Raw genomic sequence first — 14,977 nt, 5'->3', positions numbered from 1 at the left:
CAATCCCTAACACCATACACAAAAATAAACTCAAAATGGATTAAAGACCTAAATGTAAGGCCAGACACTATCAAACTCTTAGAGGAAAACATAGGCAGAACACTCTATGACATAAATCATAGCAAGATCGTTTTTGACCCACCTCCTAGAGAAATGGAAATAAAAACAAAAATAAACAAATGGGACCTAATGAAACTCAGAAGCTTGCACAGCAAAGGAAACAAACAAGACAAAAAGACAACCTCAGAATGGGAGAAAATATTTGCAACTGACAGAGGATTAATCTCCAAAATTTACAAGCAGCTCATGCAGCTCAATATCAAAAGAACAAACAACCCAATCCAAAAATGGGCAGAAGACCTAAATAGACATTTCTCCAAAGAAGACATACAGATTGCCAACAAACACATGAAAGAATGCTCAACATCACTAATAATTAGAGAAATGCAAATCAAAACTACAATGAGGTATCACCTCACACCAGTCAGAATGGCCATCATCAAAAAATCTACAAAAATAAATGCTGGGGAGGGTGTGGAGAAAAGGGAACCCTCTTGCACTGTTGGTGGGAATGTAAATTGATACAGCCACTATGGAGAACAGTATGGAGGTTCCTTAAAAAACAAAATAGAACTACCATACGACCCAGCAATCCCATTACTGGGCATATACCTTGAGAAAACCATAATTCAAAAAGACGCATGCACCCCAATGTTCATTACAGCTCTATTTACAATAGCCAGGACAATGGAAGCAACCTAAGCGTCCATCAACAGATGAATGGATAAAGAAGATGTGGCACATACATACAATGGACTATTACTCAGCCATAAAAAGAAATGAAATTGAGTTATTTGTAGTGAGGTGGATGGACCTAGAGTCTGTCATACAGAGTGAAGTAAGTCAGAAAGAGAAAAACAAATACCATATGCTAACACATATATCTAAAAATCTAAATCTAAAAAACAAAAAAAAATGGTCGTGAAGAACATAGGGGCAAGACGGGAACAAAGACGCAGACCTACTGGAGAATGAACTTGAGGATACAGGGAGGGGGAAGGGTAGGCTGGGACAAAGTGAGACAGTGGCATGGACATATATATACTACCAAACGTAAAACAGGTAGCTAGTGAGAAGCAGCTGCATAGCACAGGGAGATCAGCTCGGTGCTGATCTAGGGTGATCCCACCCTAGAGGGGTGGAATAGGGAGGGTGGGAGGGAGGGAGACACAAGAGGGAAGAGATATGGGGATATGTGTATATGTATAACTGATTCACTTTGTTATAAAACGGAAACTAACACACCATTGTAAAGCAATTATACTCCAATAAAGATGTTAAAAAAAAAGCTATCATTTATTCTAAGGTAAATATCCTCCTATATTGGGGATTCTATTTTTTATCTACTTCTTCATATTAAGTAGAACTAACCCAAATTTGCTGATTTTTATGACCTGGAAATTTTTCAGCATTGACTTTGTATAGGTGATCATTTAAAGAACAACGCTTTGCTAGATTCATGGTTGTTTATATAACAATTTGTTAATCAGACAGTTAATAAAAAGTAAGAAATTACATTCTTGGTGTTTCTTACTTGTCTTCCCACAGGAGTAGTGAATACATAAATCATAATTATGTGCGGTTGATTTAAATTGTTTGGCACTAACATCCTTTTGTCAAATGGGGGCATCATTGGTCTTTCTTAAGTAAGCTGTGTGGCAAGAATGGTTTGCTTGTTAAACTCAAATGATATTAGGGGTAAATAATTGTTCTCCTTTCACCTTATTTTAGAGGGCTTCTATTTATGTCTATAGCCAGCACTCTTAATTGATAGCAATATTTAAAGTCTAGAAACTTTTAGTAGTTTTTTTATAGTTTTCAATTATATCAACCTCTAAAGTTACCATCACAAAATGTGACTGTTATTCAGTAAAAGAAAATGACATGGTTTTAAGAATAACAAAAGTTTAGGATAAAAATCTTATTATGAGTCTTTGTTTTGTTGTTATCATTGTTGTTTTAAGTATATGAACAAGGGGGAAAATCAAGTAAATGCTTTAGATTTAAAACACACATCCCCCTACACCCACACACCTAGCTAACCTAATAATGTCCAAAAGTAGCCATCAATAATTAGAAGATATTTGGAGCAAATCCAAATTATATACTGATGTGTGCTATTGCTACCAACACCTGACTGTCGCTAATAACTAAATCTGTTTTGCCAGAATTAAATTTATATAAGAAGTATGTTTGAATATGGTTATCATTGCACTAAAATGTGTATGATTACTGTATGTATATATATTTTTTGGTCGCACCTCGCGGCCTGCGGGATCTCAGTTCCCCAACCAGGTAATGAACCTGGGCCCCTGCAATGAAAGCACCGAGCCCTAACCACTGGACCACCAGGGAATTCCCAATTACTGTATTTTTAAAAACTATTATTTTGACCTCTTCACTACTAACAATTTGTGCTACAGTTAGACTTCAAAATACATTCTTTTTAATATACTCAAAAAGAAACTATATTTGTACATGATTGCATTTGGGGAAGATTTTTTTAGTATGTGAGAGTTATATAGATATTCAACCTTAAGTATTTAAATACTTTAATGTTTCCATTAATGTAGCTCTTGGCCTGTTCTTATGTATAACATTAAAATCTTGCATATGTATATCTTTGTCAAGCAGATGCCATAGGCTTAAACTGAAGATAATAACTTAAGATTCATGTCTCCTTTCTTAGAGGTTACAGTTGTCTTGAAGTGACAGTTTTGAAGTACCTAAACTGACATCAAAGTGTTCAAGTGATCCAGTTAGGTCAATTAATGTTAATTTTCATCTTCCATTAAATTATTTTAATGTTTTCCTCTTTTCATTTTTTTTAGCCGAGCCCTATACCAAGTCCTGTTTTGGGACGAAAGCCAAATGCTAGTCAGTCATTGCTTGTATGGTGCAAAGAAGTTACAAAAAATTACCGGGGAGTGAAAATCACCAATTTTACTACATCGTGGAGAAATGGTTTATCTTTTTGTGCAATATTACACCACTTTAGACCAGATTTAATGTAAGTAGAAACACTTTCCATTCCTATAAATGTTTTGTAAATAATAAAGTTTTATAAAAAAAAAGAAACAAACCATAAAATAATTTCTTAGCACATGTCCTGAAATACTTGATTGTTTTTTTTATCACCCATACTCTTGCTTTTTGGGAGAAGAAATATATCCCAGAAAGAAAAGTCATTCCTTCTTGATGCCTAAAAACAATCTTTTCTGTTTTAAAAGAGCATATTTTTTTCCTTAATCTCGTACAAAAAACTGACTTCAAATTATTATGAAAATTGTGTTAGTGTTAAAATGAGATGAGACAGATAAGCCTGTATCTCTTTATACATTGACAACAAGGGGTTACCTCATGGTGAATTTGGTTGTCCAGGCTAGTCTCTGGTCCCCTACCTTAACTTCTCTTTTAGATGGAAAGCTTCAGGCATTGGAACTTGTAATCACTGTTATTTATTAATTATTTAATTAATTAATTTATTTCCTTAATTTTCCACACTATTAGTTTTGTTGATAGAATTGCTGTGAAATTGCTAGTTACTCTTTGGTATTATTGAATGTCAAATTTTAAGATTCAGTTTGTTTTAAAAACAGATGTTTTTATCAATTACTGTATGTACCTACTGTGCCATTTTCTCCCTCAGTGACTACAAGTCTCTGAATCCTCAAGACATTAAAGAGAACAACAAAAAGGTAAGAATTGCCAAAGAAAAAAAATACATAGTGTCAATTTTGGCTTCTCCTCAGGCATTTATTAATTTGGGGAAAGTAAGGTTGTTTTGTGAGGTCCTAACTATAGCTCACAGAAGGTAGTCTGTTTACTGAAGTTCCAGTAGGATGCATGGTTTACTCTAGTTTGTCATGGCCTTTAAAAATCACAAGTGCCAGACTGGCATCAGATTATAATAATATATATGAACTTCATAAACTGTTAAATGTTTGTTAAAGCATGTTGCTTTTATTTAGCTCTTAGCAAGATTTAGCTTTTAAAAAGTGCAATCCAAACTGTTGTGCCATGAGTTTAGAAAAACCTGTTGGGAGGGGATGAAAGCAGGATCCTGATGGGTATGCAAAAAAAAAATCCATATGTTCCCAGAGGCAAAAAGATCGAACATTGGTTCTTTTTTTTTTTCTTTTTTTCCCCCCTTTTTCTGGTAAACTGTGCAGTTTTTTTCCACATAATTAATTAATGTACTGAGGTCAGAGCTTCCCAATTGGTGTGGGGAAGATACTGATCCTTTCAGCCCTCAGGGTAGCTGCACAGGCCTGAGTTGCTAGAGCCCTCTGGGCCAGCTGACTGTGGCTGCAGGCTGACTTAACTATGTATCCCAAAATGCAGCACGATATTACAATTTTCTGTGTGCACCACAACATAAAAAAGGAGGAAGCACCTATCTCAGCATACAGCAGGTACTCATTTAATGCTTTTTTTCCTGCTGAATTGAATTCTTCAGCTGAAAAGTGTTGTCTTAGAGCAAGAGTTCTTAACCTGGGAGCTATGGATAGAGTTCAGGGGATCCTTGATCATGGCTAGGGAAAAAAAAAATTATTTTCTCATTTCTTTAACTGAAATTTCGCATTTTCTTCAATTATCAATTTAAACAACAAACCACTGTAGTATTAGCCATGCCTGAGACTTTTTCACCTTTAGAGTCTCAGATATTTTCATATCACTTTACAGTTGCAAATATCTACAGCTACCTTTTAAGCTCATCACTTCTTCATAATTGTAGCAGTTTGTACATCCATAAGAAGCACATTTGTTTCTCAAATTCCATTTTCCTAATATTTTCAAATACTTATTTTTCAATAATTGGTTTCTTTTGTAATCATATGGGTTTTTTTTTTGTTTTTTTGTTGTTTTTTTTCGGTATGCGGGCCTCTCACTGTTGTGGCCTCTCCTGCTGTGGAGCACAGGCTCCGGACGCGCAGGCTCAGCGGCCATGGCTCACGGGCCCAGCCACTCCACAGCATGTGGGATGTTCCTGGACCAGGGCATGAACCCGTGTCCCCTGCATCGGCAGGTGGACTCTCAACCACTGCGCCACCAGGGAAGCACCATATGTATTTTTTTAACTTTTTATTTTATATTGGAGTATAGCCGATTAACAATGTTGTGATAGTTTCAGGTGCACAGCAGAGGGGCTCAACCATACATACACATGTATCCATTCTCCCCCAAACTCCCCTCCCATCCAGGCTGCCACATAACATTGAGCAGAGTTCCCTGTACTATACAATAGGTCCTTGTTGGTTATCCATTTTAAATATAGCAGTGTGTACATGTTGTTCCCCAACTCCCTAACTATCCCTTCCCCTCATCCTTCCCCCTTGGTAACCATAAATTCATTCTCTAAGTCTGTGAGTCTGTTTCCGTTTTGTAAATAAGTTCATTTGTATCATTTCTTTTTAGATTCCCATATAAGGGATATCATATGATATTTCTCTTTCTCTGTCTGACTTACTTCACTCAGTATGACAATCTCTAGGTCCATCCATGTTGCTGCAAATGGCATTATTTCATTCTTTTTAACGGCTCAGTAATATTCCATTGTATATATATACCACATCTTCTTTATCCATTCCTTTGTCGATGGAATAGATAAAGGTTGCTTCCATGTCTCAGCTATTGTAAACAGTGCTACAATGAACACTGGGGTGCATGTATTCTTTCGGACCATGTTTTTCTCTGGATATATGCCCAGGAGTGGGATTGCAGGGTCATATGGTAGCTCTATTTTTAGTTTTTTAAGGAACTTCCATACTGTTCTCCATAGTGGCTGTACCAATTTACATTCCCACCAGCAGTGTAGGAGGGTTCCCTTCTCTCCACACCCTCTCCAGATTTTATCATTTGTGGATTTTTTGATGATAGCCGTTTTGACTGGTGTGAGGTGATATCTCATTGTAGTTTTGATTTGCATTTCTCTAATAATTAGCAATGTTGAACATCCTTTCATGTGCCTCTGGGCCATCTGCATGTCTTCTTTGGTGAAATGTCTATTTATGTCTTCTGCCCATTTTTTGATTGGGTTGTTTGTTTTGATAATATGAAGCGTCATGGGCTGTTTTTAAATTTTGGAAACTTGTTGGTCACATCATTTGCAAATATTTTCTCCTAATCTGTGGGTTGTCTTTTCATTTTGTTTATGGTTTCCTTTGCTGTGCAAAAGCTTTTGTGTTTAATTAGGTCCCATTTGTTTATGTTTGTTTTTATTTCCATTATTCTGGGAGACAGATCGAAAAAGATATTGATGCGATTTATGTTAGAGAGTGTTCTGCCTATGTGTTCCTCTAGGAGATTTATAGTGTCCAGTCTCACATCTAGGTCTTTAATCCATTTTGAGCTTATTTTTGTGTATGGTGTTAAAGAATGATTTAATTTCAATTTTTTACATGTAGCTGTCCAGTTTTCCCAGCACTATTTGTTGAAGAGACTGTCTTTCCACCTTGTGTAGTCTTGCCTCATTTGTCATAGATTAATTGACCATAGGTGTGTGGGTTTATTTCTGGGCTTTCTGTCCTGTTCCACTTATCTATATTTCTGTTTTTGTGCCAGTACCATACTGTTTTGATGACTGTAGCTTTGTAGTATAGTCTGAAGTCAGCCTGACTCCTCCAGCTCCGTTTTTCTTTCTCAATATTGCTTTGGCTATTTGGGGTCTTTTGTGTCTCCATACAAAGTTTAAGATTTTCTGTTCTAGTTCTGTGAAAAATGCCATTGGTAATTTGTTAAGGATTGCATTGAATCTGTAGATTGCCTTGGGTAGTATAGTCATTTTGACAATATTGATTCTTCCAATCCATGAACATGGTATATCTTTCCATCTGTTAGTGCCTTCTTCGATTTCTTTCATCAGAGTCTTACAGTTTTCAGAGTACAGGTCTCTTGTCTCCTTAGTTAGGTTTATTCCTAGGTAATTTATTCTTCTTGATGGGATGGTAAATGGGATTGTTTCTTGAATTTCTCTTTCTGATCTTTTGTTGTTAGTGTATAGAAATGCAACAGATTTCTGTGTATTAATTTTGTAACCTGCAACTTTACCATATTCATTGATGAGCTCTAGTAGTTTTCTGGTGGCATCTTTAGGATCTTCTGTGTATGGTATCATGTCATCTGCAAACAGTGACAGTTTAACTTCTTCTTTTCCAATTTGGATTCCTTTTATTTATTTTTCTTTTCTGATTGCTGTAGCTAGGACTTCCAAAACTATGTTGAATAAAAGTGGCAAGAGTGGACCTCCTTGTCTTGTTCCTGATCTTAGAGGACATGCTTTCAGCTTTTCACCATTGAGTATGATGTTAGGTGTAGGTTTGTCATATATTGCCTTTATTATGTTGAGGTAGGTTCCCTCTATGCACACTTTCTGGAGAGTTTTTATCAAAACTGTGTGCTGAATTTTGTCAAAAGAGTAATCATGTGTATTTTATACACATCATAACATTATTCTGAGAAGGGGTTCATTGCCAAAAGAATTCATGGGCCAAAGTCATTAATAACCTCTAGTCTAGGCTAAAGTTTTTAATTTACTTTAAATAGTTAAAACCACCAGTGAGAAAAAGACTATAAAGGGAACCTTGATAAAAGTTCAATTAACAGATGAGAATTTAAATCAACTTTTTTTTTACTTTTATTGCTCTCTAAAACCAAAAATTTATATTTCCATTAAAGAATTCTTGTTTCTTTGCAAATGCATGATGCTGGCCCCAAAGAAAAACATTTAAAAGCAGTCAGTTTTTTTAATTGAAATATGCTATTAAAAAAGATAATCTTTAAAAATCAGTATAATTTTCTTTATAGAAATCATGCTTCAAAATAAGGCATTCTCTTGAATTATTTCTTGTATGATTTTGAAGAGCCTGTGTCTGTCAAAGCAAAATGCCTTATTTTTCGTCAATTAAGTTATACAGTTGGCCCTCTGTATCCATGGATGTGGAACCCACAGATACAGAGGGCTGGCTGTATTCTACCATTTTACATAAGGGACTTGAGCATCCCCAGATTTGATATCTGCAGGGGGTGTTGGAATTAGTCCCCCATGGATACCAAGAGACAACTGTATCTTTATATATGACAGTTCTTTACCTGCATTTTCTTGCATTTGAATAAGCAAATTTAAATGCAGACAAGAGCATTATAAAATAAACCATTATTATTTTTTATAAAGTGAAGCTTTCAAGTTACTGTTTAAAATTTTGAAAAGCAAACATTTTTTATTTTACCTAGCTATATATTTTTAAAGAGTATGAGGAATCTCATTAGGGCTTAAGTTATACTTCTTTACATTATTTTCTTCAGAAATTTAATAATGATGAACATACCTTGGATTTACATATTATTACAAAGAGAAATATATCTCATTAAAATTTTTTCTCAATTAAATCTTAAAGGGCAGATGATTATAGCTTTTTTTTTTTTTTTTTTTTTGCGGTACGTGGTCCTCTCACTGTTGTGGCCTCTCCCATTGCGGAGCACAGGCTCCGGACGTGCAGGCACAGCGGCCATGGCTCACGGGCCCAGCCGCTCCGCGGTATGTGGGATCTTCCCGGACCAGGGCACGAACCCATGTCCCCTGCATCGGCAGACGGACTCTCAACCACTGTGCCACCAGGGGAGTCCTAGCTTTTTTTTTTTTAAATAAATTTACTTATTTATTTCTGGCTGCCTTGGATCTTCGTTGGTGCATGTGGGCCTTCTCTAGTTGTGGCCAGCAGGGACTACTCTTCGTTGTGGTGCATGGACTTATTGTGGTGGCTTCTCTTGTTGCAGAGCCTGGGCTCTAGGCACACGGGCTTCAGTAGTTGTGGTACATGGGCTTCAGTAGTTGTGGCTCACGGGCTCTAGAGTGCAGGCTCAGTAGTTGTGGCACATGGGCTTAGTTACTCTGTGGCATGTGGGATCTTCCCGGACCAGGGTTCGAACTTGTGTCCCCTGCATTGGCAGGTGGATTCTTAACCACTGCGCCACCAGGGAAGTCCCAATTATAGCTTTTTGAAAGGATTTTAATTTAGATGATCCCATTCATTGCACAAGTCAATACATAATTGTTGTTATACTTTCCTTTTCATCACTTTGCAACTTCTTTTTTTTTTTTTTTTTTTAACATTTATTTATTTATTTGGCTGTTCCGGGTCTTAATTGAGGCACATGGGATCTTTAGTTGCGGCATGCAGAATCTAGTTCCCTGACCAGAGACCAAACCTAGGCCCCTGCATTGGGAGCATGGAGTGTTAACCACTGGACTACCAGGGAAGTCCCACAACTTCTTACCTGATATCTACATTGAGTATCATTTGCTACCTACAGACTTATTTCCGGCTTTACACAGTTCTTCCGGGTAACCCCATCTGCCCTTAATTGGACTTAAAACAGTACAAGAAACAATGCCTGTGTCTTAAGTTCCATGCAGATGCATAACATAACTGGCAGTGACTCCTTACCAATTAAATAACATCTAGCAATGAATAAGACTATTTTCTTTTAAAGACCTCTTTTTTCTCCACACACAGCTAAAAAGACAGTAGGTAATTGACTATCGCAGAAGAGGTTAACCTATGGGAAAATTCCTTTATAAAGTCTTGACCTCGCTTACAAGAAATCTGGTTTGTTTTTAAATTTCTTTTAGTGCAATTAGTGTGCATAAAATGAATTGCTACATGAAACAAAATACCAGCAGGAGATTCCCCACAAGTAAGCTAATCATTTTCCCAGGTCTGTAAAAAGTGCTGAATAAAAATGGTATTTACCTGTGACATCTGATCTTAACCAATATGTCAGTGTTTTAGATAATTGGGAAATGTTTAGAATACTGCCTGTGGTGCTTTTCCTGATGGTCTACAATTGATGTCTGTCAATCAAGTTGTCAGGACTCATGAGGAAGAAAATGACTTTAATTTTCCTAAAACATGTAAAATAACAAACAGGCCCAAACATGCACACCAACTGAGCCATTCTCTCAAGTAAATATTTTGAGGTACCTATACTATAAAGCATAGTGCTGTGAAAATTGAAGAGGTTTTAATATCACAATTTATTTTTCATTTTCTTTCTTATTCCATAACATTTATTAAACTACAGGAAGAATACAAGAATTAAATTCAAAGGTAGAAATGCACTGTAACATGTATATGCAAAAGACTGATTCCTTCTGAATTGTTACATAATTTCCTAAACTTTCTTTTTAGAAAAACTTTGAGTTGTGATCCTTTGTAACAACCTATATCTGGGTTGTTACAAAGATGAGACATTTTATATCCCAAAGCAAGAATATAACTAGAGGGTCCTTAGTTTTTCCAAGAGTATATCTAAATGTTTAGCCATATTTTTAATGCTTCCTAGCAACACAATGCTGTTTTCAAGGGTTAGTTCAGGATAGTAATAATTAATTGTAAATTGAGAAACAGCTTTGATTCTTCAAAACTAGAAAAACCTGATGTGCCACAGTCATTTAAAGGCTAACAAAAGTTATACAATGCAGCCTCACATTCTAAACTAGGTTGTACTACTCAAAACATTTCCTTCTTTCCAAAATGGATGAAGTGAAAATGAAGTCACTCTTCTCATTATGAAAATCAATCTTAATTGGGTGTTTTAAAAATGTTTCTATGTTTCTAGACTTAAGTAGCACTTACTTATATTTTATACCAGGCAATCTAGGAGTTAGTTCTTTTGGGATATATACCTGTACTTTATCTTCACAAATCACTGCAATTATATGACCACTGAAAAGAGGGGTTAATAGGAATAATAAAGCTCCAGATGAATTATTATTTCTTTATACCCTAGTTCTTTATCACAAAGTCTATTCTAAGTTTTTTTGTTTGTTTGTTTTAACTCTCATTTTTGCTTGTTTTCTTTATTGGAGAAGAACATTTCAATTGTTATTAACTAATAAAAATGTTTTACTCTTGGATCTACCAAACTTTTACAAATTTCCAACTTAGAATGTTGCTCTGTTCATGTGGCATAATGTCAGTGGCATAATGTACCCTCCAATAGCAACAAAAAGCCATTAAAATTTTGCTTGTTTTTTTAAAATGGTAACTGAATTGTGTTTTATTTTTAACTCTTTTTTGAGGTGTAATTGCCATATAACAGTACCTCAGTCTCAAGTGTACAACATAATGATTTGATATTTGTATACATTGTGAAATGCTCACCACAGTAAGTCTAGTTAACATCTGTTATTTTGCTGTTTTTAAACTGTGATGATGTTTTAAGTTTCTTTAAAAAAGTTAAAATGTATGGATTGTCTGAACTCTTCAATATATCTTCTGTTTTTCTTTCCTCTGAAGGCATATGATGGATTTGCCAGCATAGGAATTTCCCGGTTATTGGAACCTTCTGATATGGTTTTATTAGCAATTCCTGACAAACTGACTGTTATGACCTATCTCTATCAAATTAGGGCACATTTCAGTGGGCAAGAGTTAAATGTTGTTCAAATAGAAGAAAATAGCAGTAAAAGCACATATAAAGTTGGAAACTATGAAACAGATACAAATAGTTCTGTTGATCAGGAAAAATTCTATGCAGAGCTTAGTGATCTGAAACGGGAGCCTCAGCTGCAGCAGCCTACCAGCGGAGGGGTAGACTTCCTATCCCAGGACGACTCTGTATTTGTAAATGATAGTGGGGTTGGAGAGTCAGAAAGTGAACACCAGACTCCTGATGATCATCTCAGTCCAAGCACAGCCTCCCCTTACTGTCGCAGGACTAAAAGTGACACAGAACCCCAAAAGTCCCAGCAGAGCTCTGGAAGGACTTCAGGATCCGATGACCCTGGAATATGTTACAGTACAGATTCAAACCACACACAAGTTTTGTTAGGCAAGAAGAGACTATTGAAAACGGAGACTTTAGAATTAAGTGACTTATACAATAGTGATAAGAAGAAGGATGTGTCTCCACCCTTTATTTGTGAGGAGACCGATGAGCAAAAGCTTCAGGATATAGACATCAGTAGTAACTTGGAGCAAGAAAAATTAGAGAATTCCAGACCCTTAGAATGCAGATCAGATCCTGAATCACCTGTGAAAAAACCAAGTTTATCTCCCACTTCTAAACTTGGATATTCGTACAATAGAGATGCAGACCTTGCCAAGAAAAAACGTAATTCCCTGAGGCAGACAGAGTCTGATTCAGATGCTGATAGAACCATCTTAAATCATGCAAATCATTCTGCAAAAACAGTCCAGGTAAGTGAGTTAGAATGATGAATACATATATGTAGTAAATAGTTATTCTTTTTTGTTGTTTCTTTTTGTATTCATAGACTACTTTACAAATGATTAAAGGTGAAGTATAATTTCCCATTTTAGAAAAACCTGCTCTTCATTTAAAGTTTATAATATTTTAAGCCTATAAATAAATCCCAATTTCAAGATTGAAGAATAAAGAATGTCAACTTTTCAAATCAAAATGTTATTAACCTATAAAAATATTTTACAGAATAAGTCAAAGCTATTTCAGTATTCCATTTTGTAAGCATATCATTCTGGAAATGTATAATGCCAAATTAAAATATTTCCCATTTACAGCATTTTCTTCAAATACTTTAGTTGCATTGCAGTTGGTAATTTTAGTCCCATCATTATTTGTGGTTAAAAATCCCAGTAACATCGAAATTTCTCCCCATGTGGGGAATATGGCATGGATTTAATTGAATCTATGGTGCCATCAGTGATAAGATATACCATTATTTTATGTACAACAAAGAAAGAAAAACACTGCCAATAAATTATGATACATGGTTTTCTTATCACATAGAATTTTTATTTTATACCTAGTGAAAGAGTTCTTTTAGACTTATTTAGGCATGGATTTTTTAATCATATAATGCTCTTATGTATACATAAAAAGGAATTTTTTAGCAAAATAAATTGGTTAAGGTATAATCAATTTAGAATTAGAGTTTAGACTAACTCTTATGAATCACTTTGTGATATAGAGTTGTCGGTGTTCCTGTTTTTCCACATAGTATTGTCCTCTGTGCCATCAAAAGCCTGATGTTACAACAGTGGTTCTCAAAGTATGATCTGGGGACCTCTCAGGCTCTCCAAGACTCTTTCCGAGAGTCCCCAAAGTTGAAACTATTTTCATAACAATACTAGAACTTTATTTACCTTTTGCACTTTCATTCTGTCACAAGTGTACAATGGTGTTTTCTGGAGGCTACATGGTTTGTGATATCTCAAGAGACTGAATACAGAAGTAGATATGAGTATATAGCTGTCTTCAATTAAGGCAGATATTAAAGATTGATTTGCAAAAAATGTAAAATAGTGCTGTTCTTCTCAGTTTTGTTTTTTAGTGTAGTTATTTTTATTAGAATATGTTAACATCTAATGGGTTTATTATAGCTATTTTAAAGGAATGAATAAGTAAATATTTTTTAAAAATTTTCCATTTAATTTCCAAAATGACAAATATCTATAGATGTAGCCCACATAAGCTAAAGCTTTTGGGGATCCTCAATTTTTAAGCATATAAAGGGATTCTGAGACCAGAAAGGTTGAGAACCTCTGAATTACAGCATTTCTTCACAGTTGTCTCTCAGATTTTCTTCTCAGTAATACTCACTGATAATGGCACTTTCTTTTAATTTTTTTTAAAATTATTTTTGGCTGTGTTGGGTTTTTGTTGCTGCATGCAGGCTTTCTCTAGTTGTGGCGAGTGGGGGCTACTCTTCATTGTGATGCGTGGGCTTCTCATTGCAGTGGCTTCTCGTTGCAGAGCATGGGCTCTAGGCACGTGGGCTTCAGTAGTTGTGGCATGTGGGCTCAGTAGTTGTGGCTCGCAGGCTCAGTAGTTGTGGTGCATGGCTTAGTTGCCCCGCGGCATGTGGGATCTTTCTGGACCAGGGCTTGAACCCGTGTCCCCGGCATTGACAGGCGGATTCTTAACCATTGTGCCACCAGGGAAGTCCCAGTAGCACTTTCTTAACCTTTCTGGTAGGTCCTAAGAAAAGATTTTCAGACAATAACCTGGAGTTCTGTTGCATTCTCAAATAGTACTCAAGGGGTTGTTAAATGAAACATCAAGGAATTATAGTCTTGCCACCAGAATTATCAAGCACATGCATATGTAGGTACTGATGACTATGTCTTAACTACCACCTATATGACAGAGATATAAAATGTCATCAATTTTGTTTTCAGCGGTATTAAAATGTGCATCTTAGAATCAAAGAAATATAATAGCTAACAAAGCAAGCCCCTGTTCTCCTAATCAGAAATCTCAAATCAAATGTTCTAAGTACCTAAACTTTCAGAGTATCATAGTGTCCCTGCAGAGTAGATAATCATTAAACATATAGTGACTGACATTTGCAGAATTTGGTGAGCCTAAATTTGAATATCAATACAGATTTTTCTCGTAAACCAGATTTTTAAGGTAAAAATGTTCAGTTAAATCTGGAAATTGATTAGTGTTTAAAAATTAAAAATGCTCTGAACTAGGACTCAGTAAACCTGGATTCTCATCTTGGCTCTCATCTTGGCTCCAGTAATTACCAGTGTAACATGTTAATTAGCCATTTAAATTCTTTAAATCTTATTTTCTAAGTATGTTAAATGAAATAATCTCTGAGAGCCCTTTAAACTCTAAAACTGTGTCGTGCTGTGATTCTGTTCAGGTGATTTAAGTGATGTACAGTAAATCCACAGGATGATAGAAGCAGCATCTATTTATAACTCCATATGTGTTTGTTTGTTGGCAATTGGTTTACTGGTTAGAATTTTGCTTAGGGTAAATTTTAAAAAATTTTTGGCAAAAGTGTTCATTGCCTGGTACCGAAAATTGTAGTATAGGTGTTAATATTTGATAATTTTTTTATTGTAGCTAAATTTTATTTTTCTTTTGTATACTGTATTTTATTGATTCTAAGACATACATTTTTTACATTTTAACT

The 14,977-nt window shown here is 35.5% G+C and overlaps 1 protein-coding gene across 12 annotated transcripts in view; it reads left to right on the top strand.

The window, feature by feature from the left end:
- The window catches only part of EHBP1 (EH domain binding protein 1), a 494,124-nt gene that overhangs the window by 386,812 nt on the left and 92,335 nt on the right, over window positions 1-14,977 (top strand). For 11 of the 12 annotated variants that reach the window (XM_049696094.1, XM_049696098.1, XM_049696097.1 and 8 more), the window contains 3 exons: window positions 2,892-3,070; window positions 3,710-3,758; window positions 11,361-12,263. In XM_049696094.1, the coding sequence (XP_049552051.1) occupies window positions 2,892-3,070; window positions 3,710-3,758; window positions 11,361-12,263 (1,131 nt within the window). The remainder of the gene's footprint in view (window positions 1-2,891; window positions 3,071-3,709; window positions 3,759-11,360; window positions 12,264-14,977) is intronic. The other variant, XM_049696099.1, reaches the window with a different exon arrangement.

The sequence above is a fragment of the Orcinus orca genome, chromosome 13 (genome assembly GCF_937001465.1).
Source record: "Orcinus orca chromosome 13, mOrcOrc1.1, whole genome shotgun sequence".
Classification (NCBI taxonomy): Eukaryota; Metazoa; Chordata; class Mammalia; order Artiodactyla; family Delphinidae; genus Orcinus; species Orcinus orca.
This window is presented reverse-complemented; position numbering and strand designations above follow the sequence as displayed.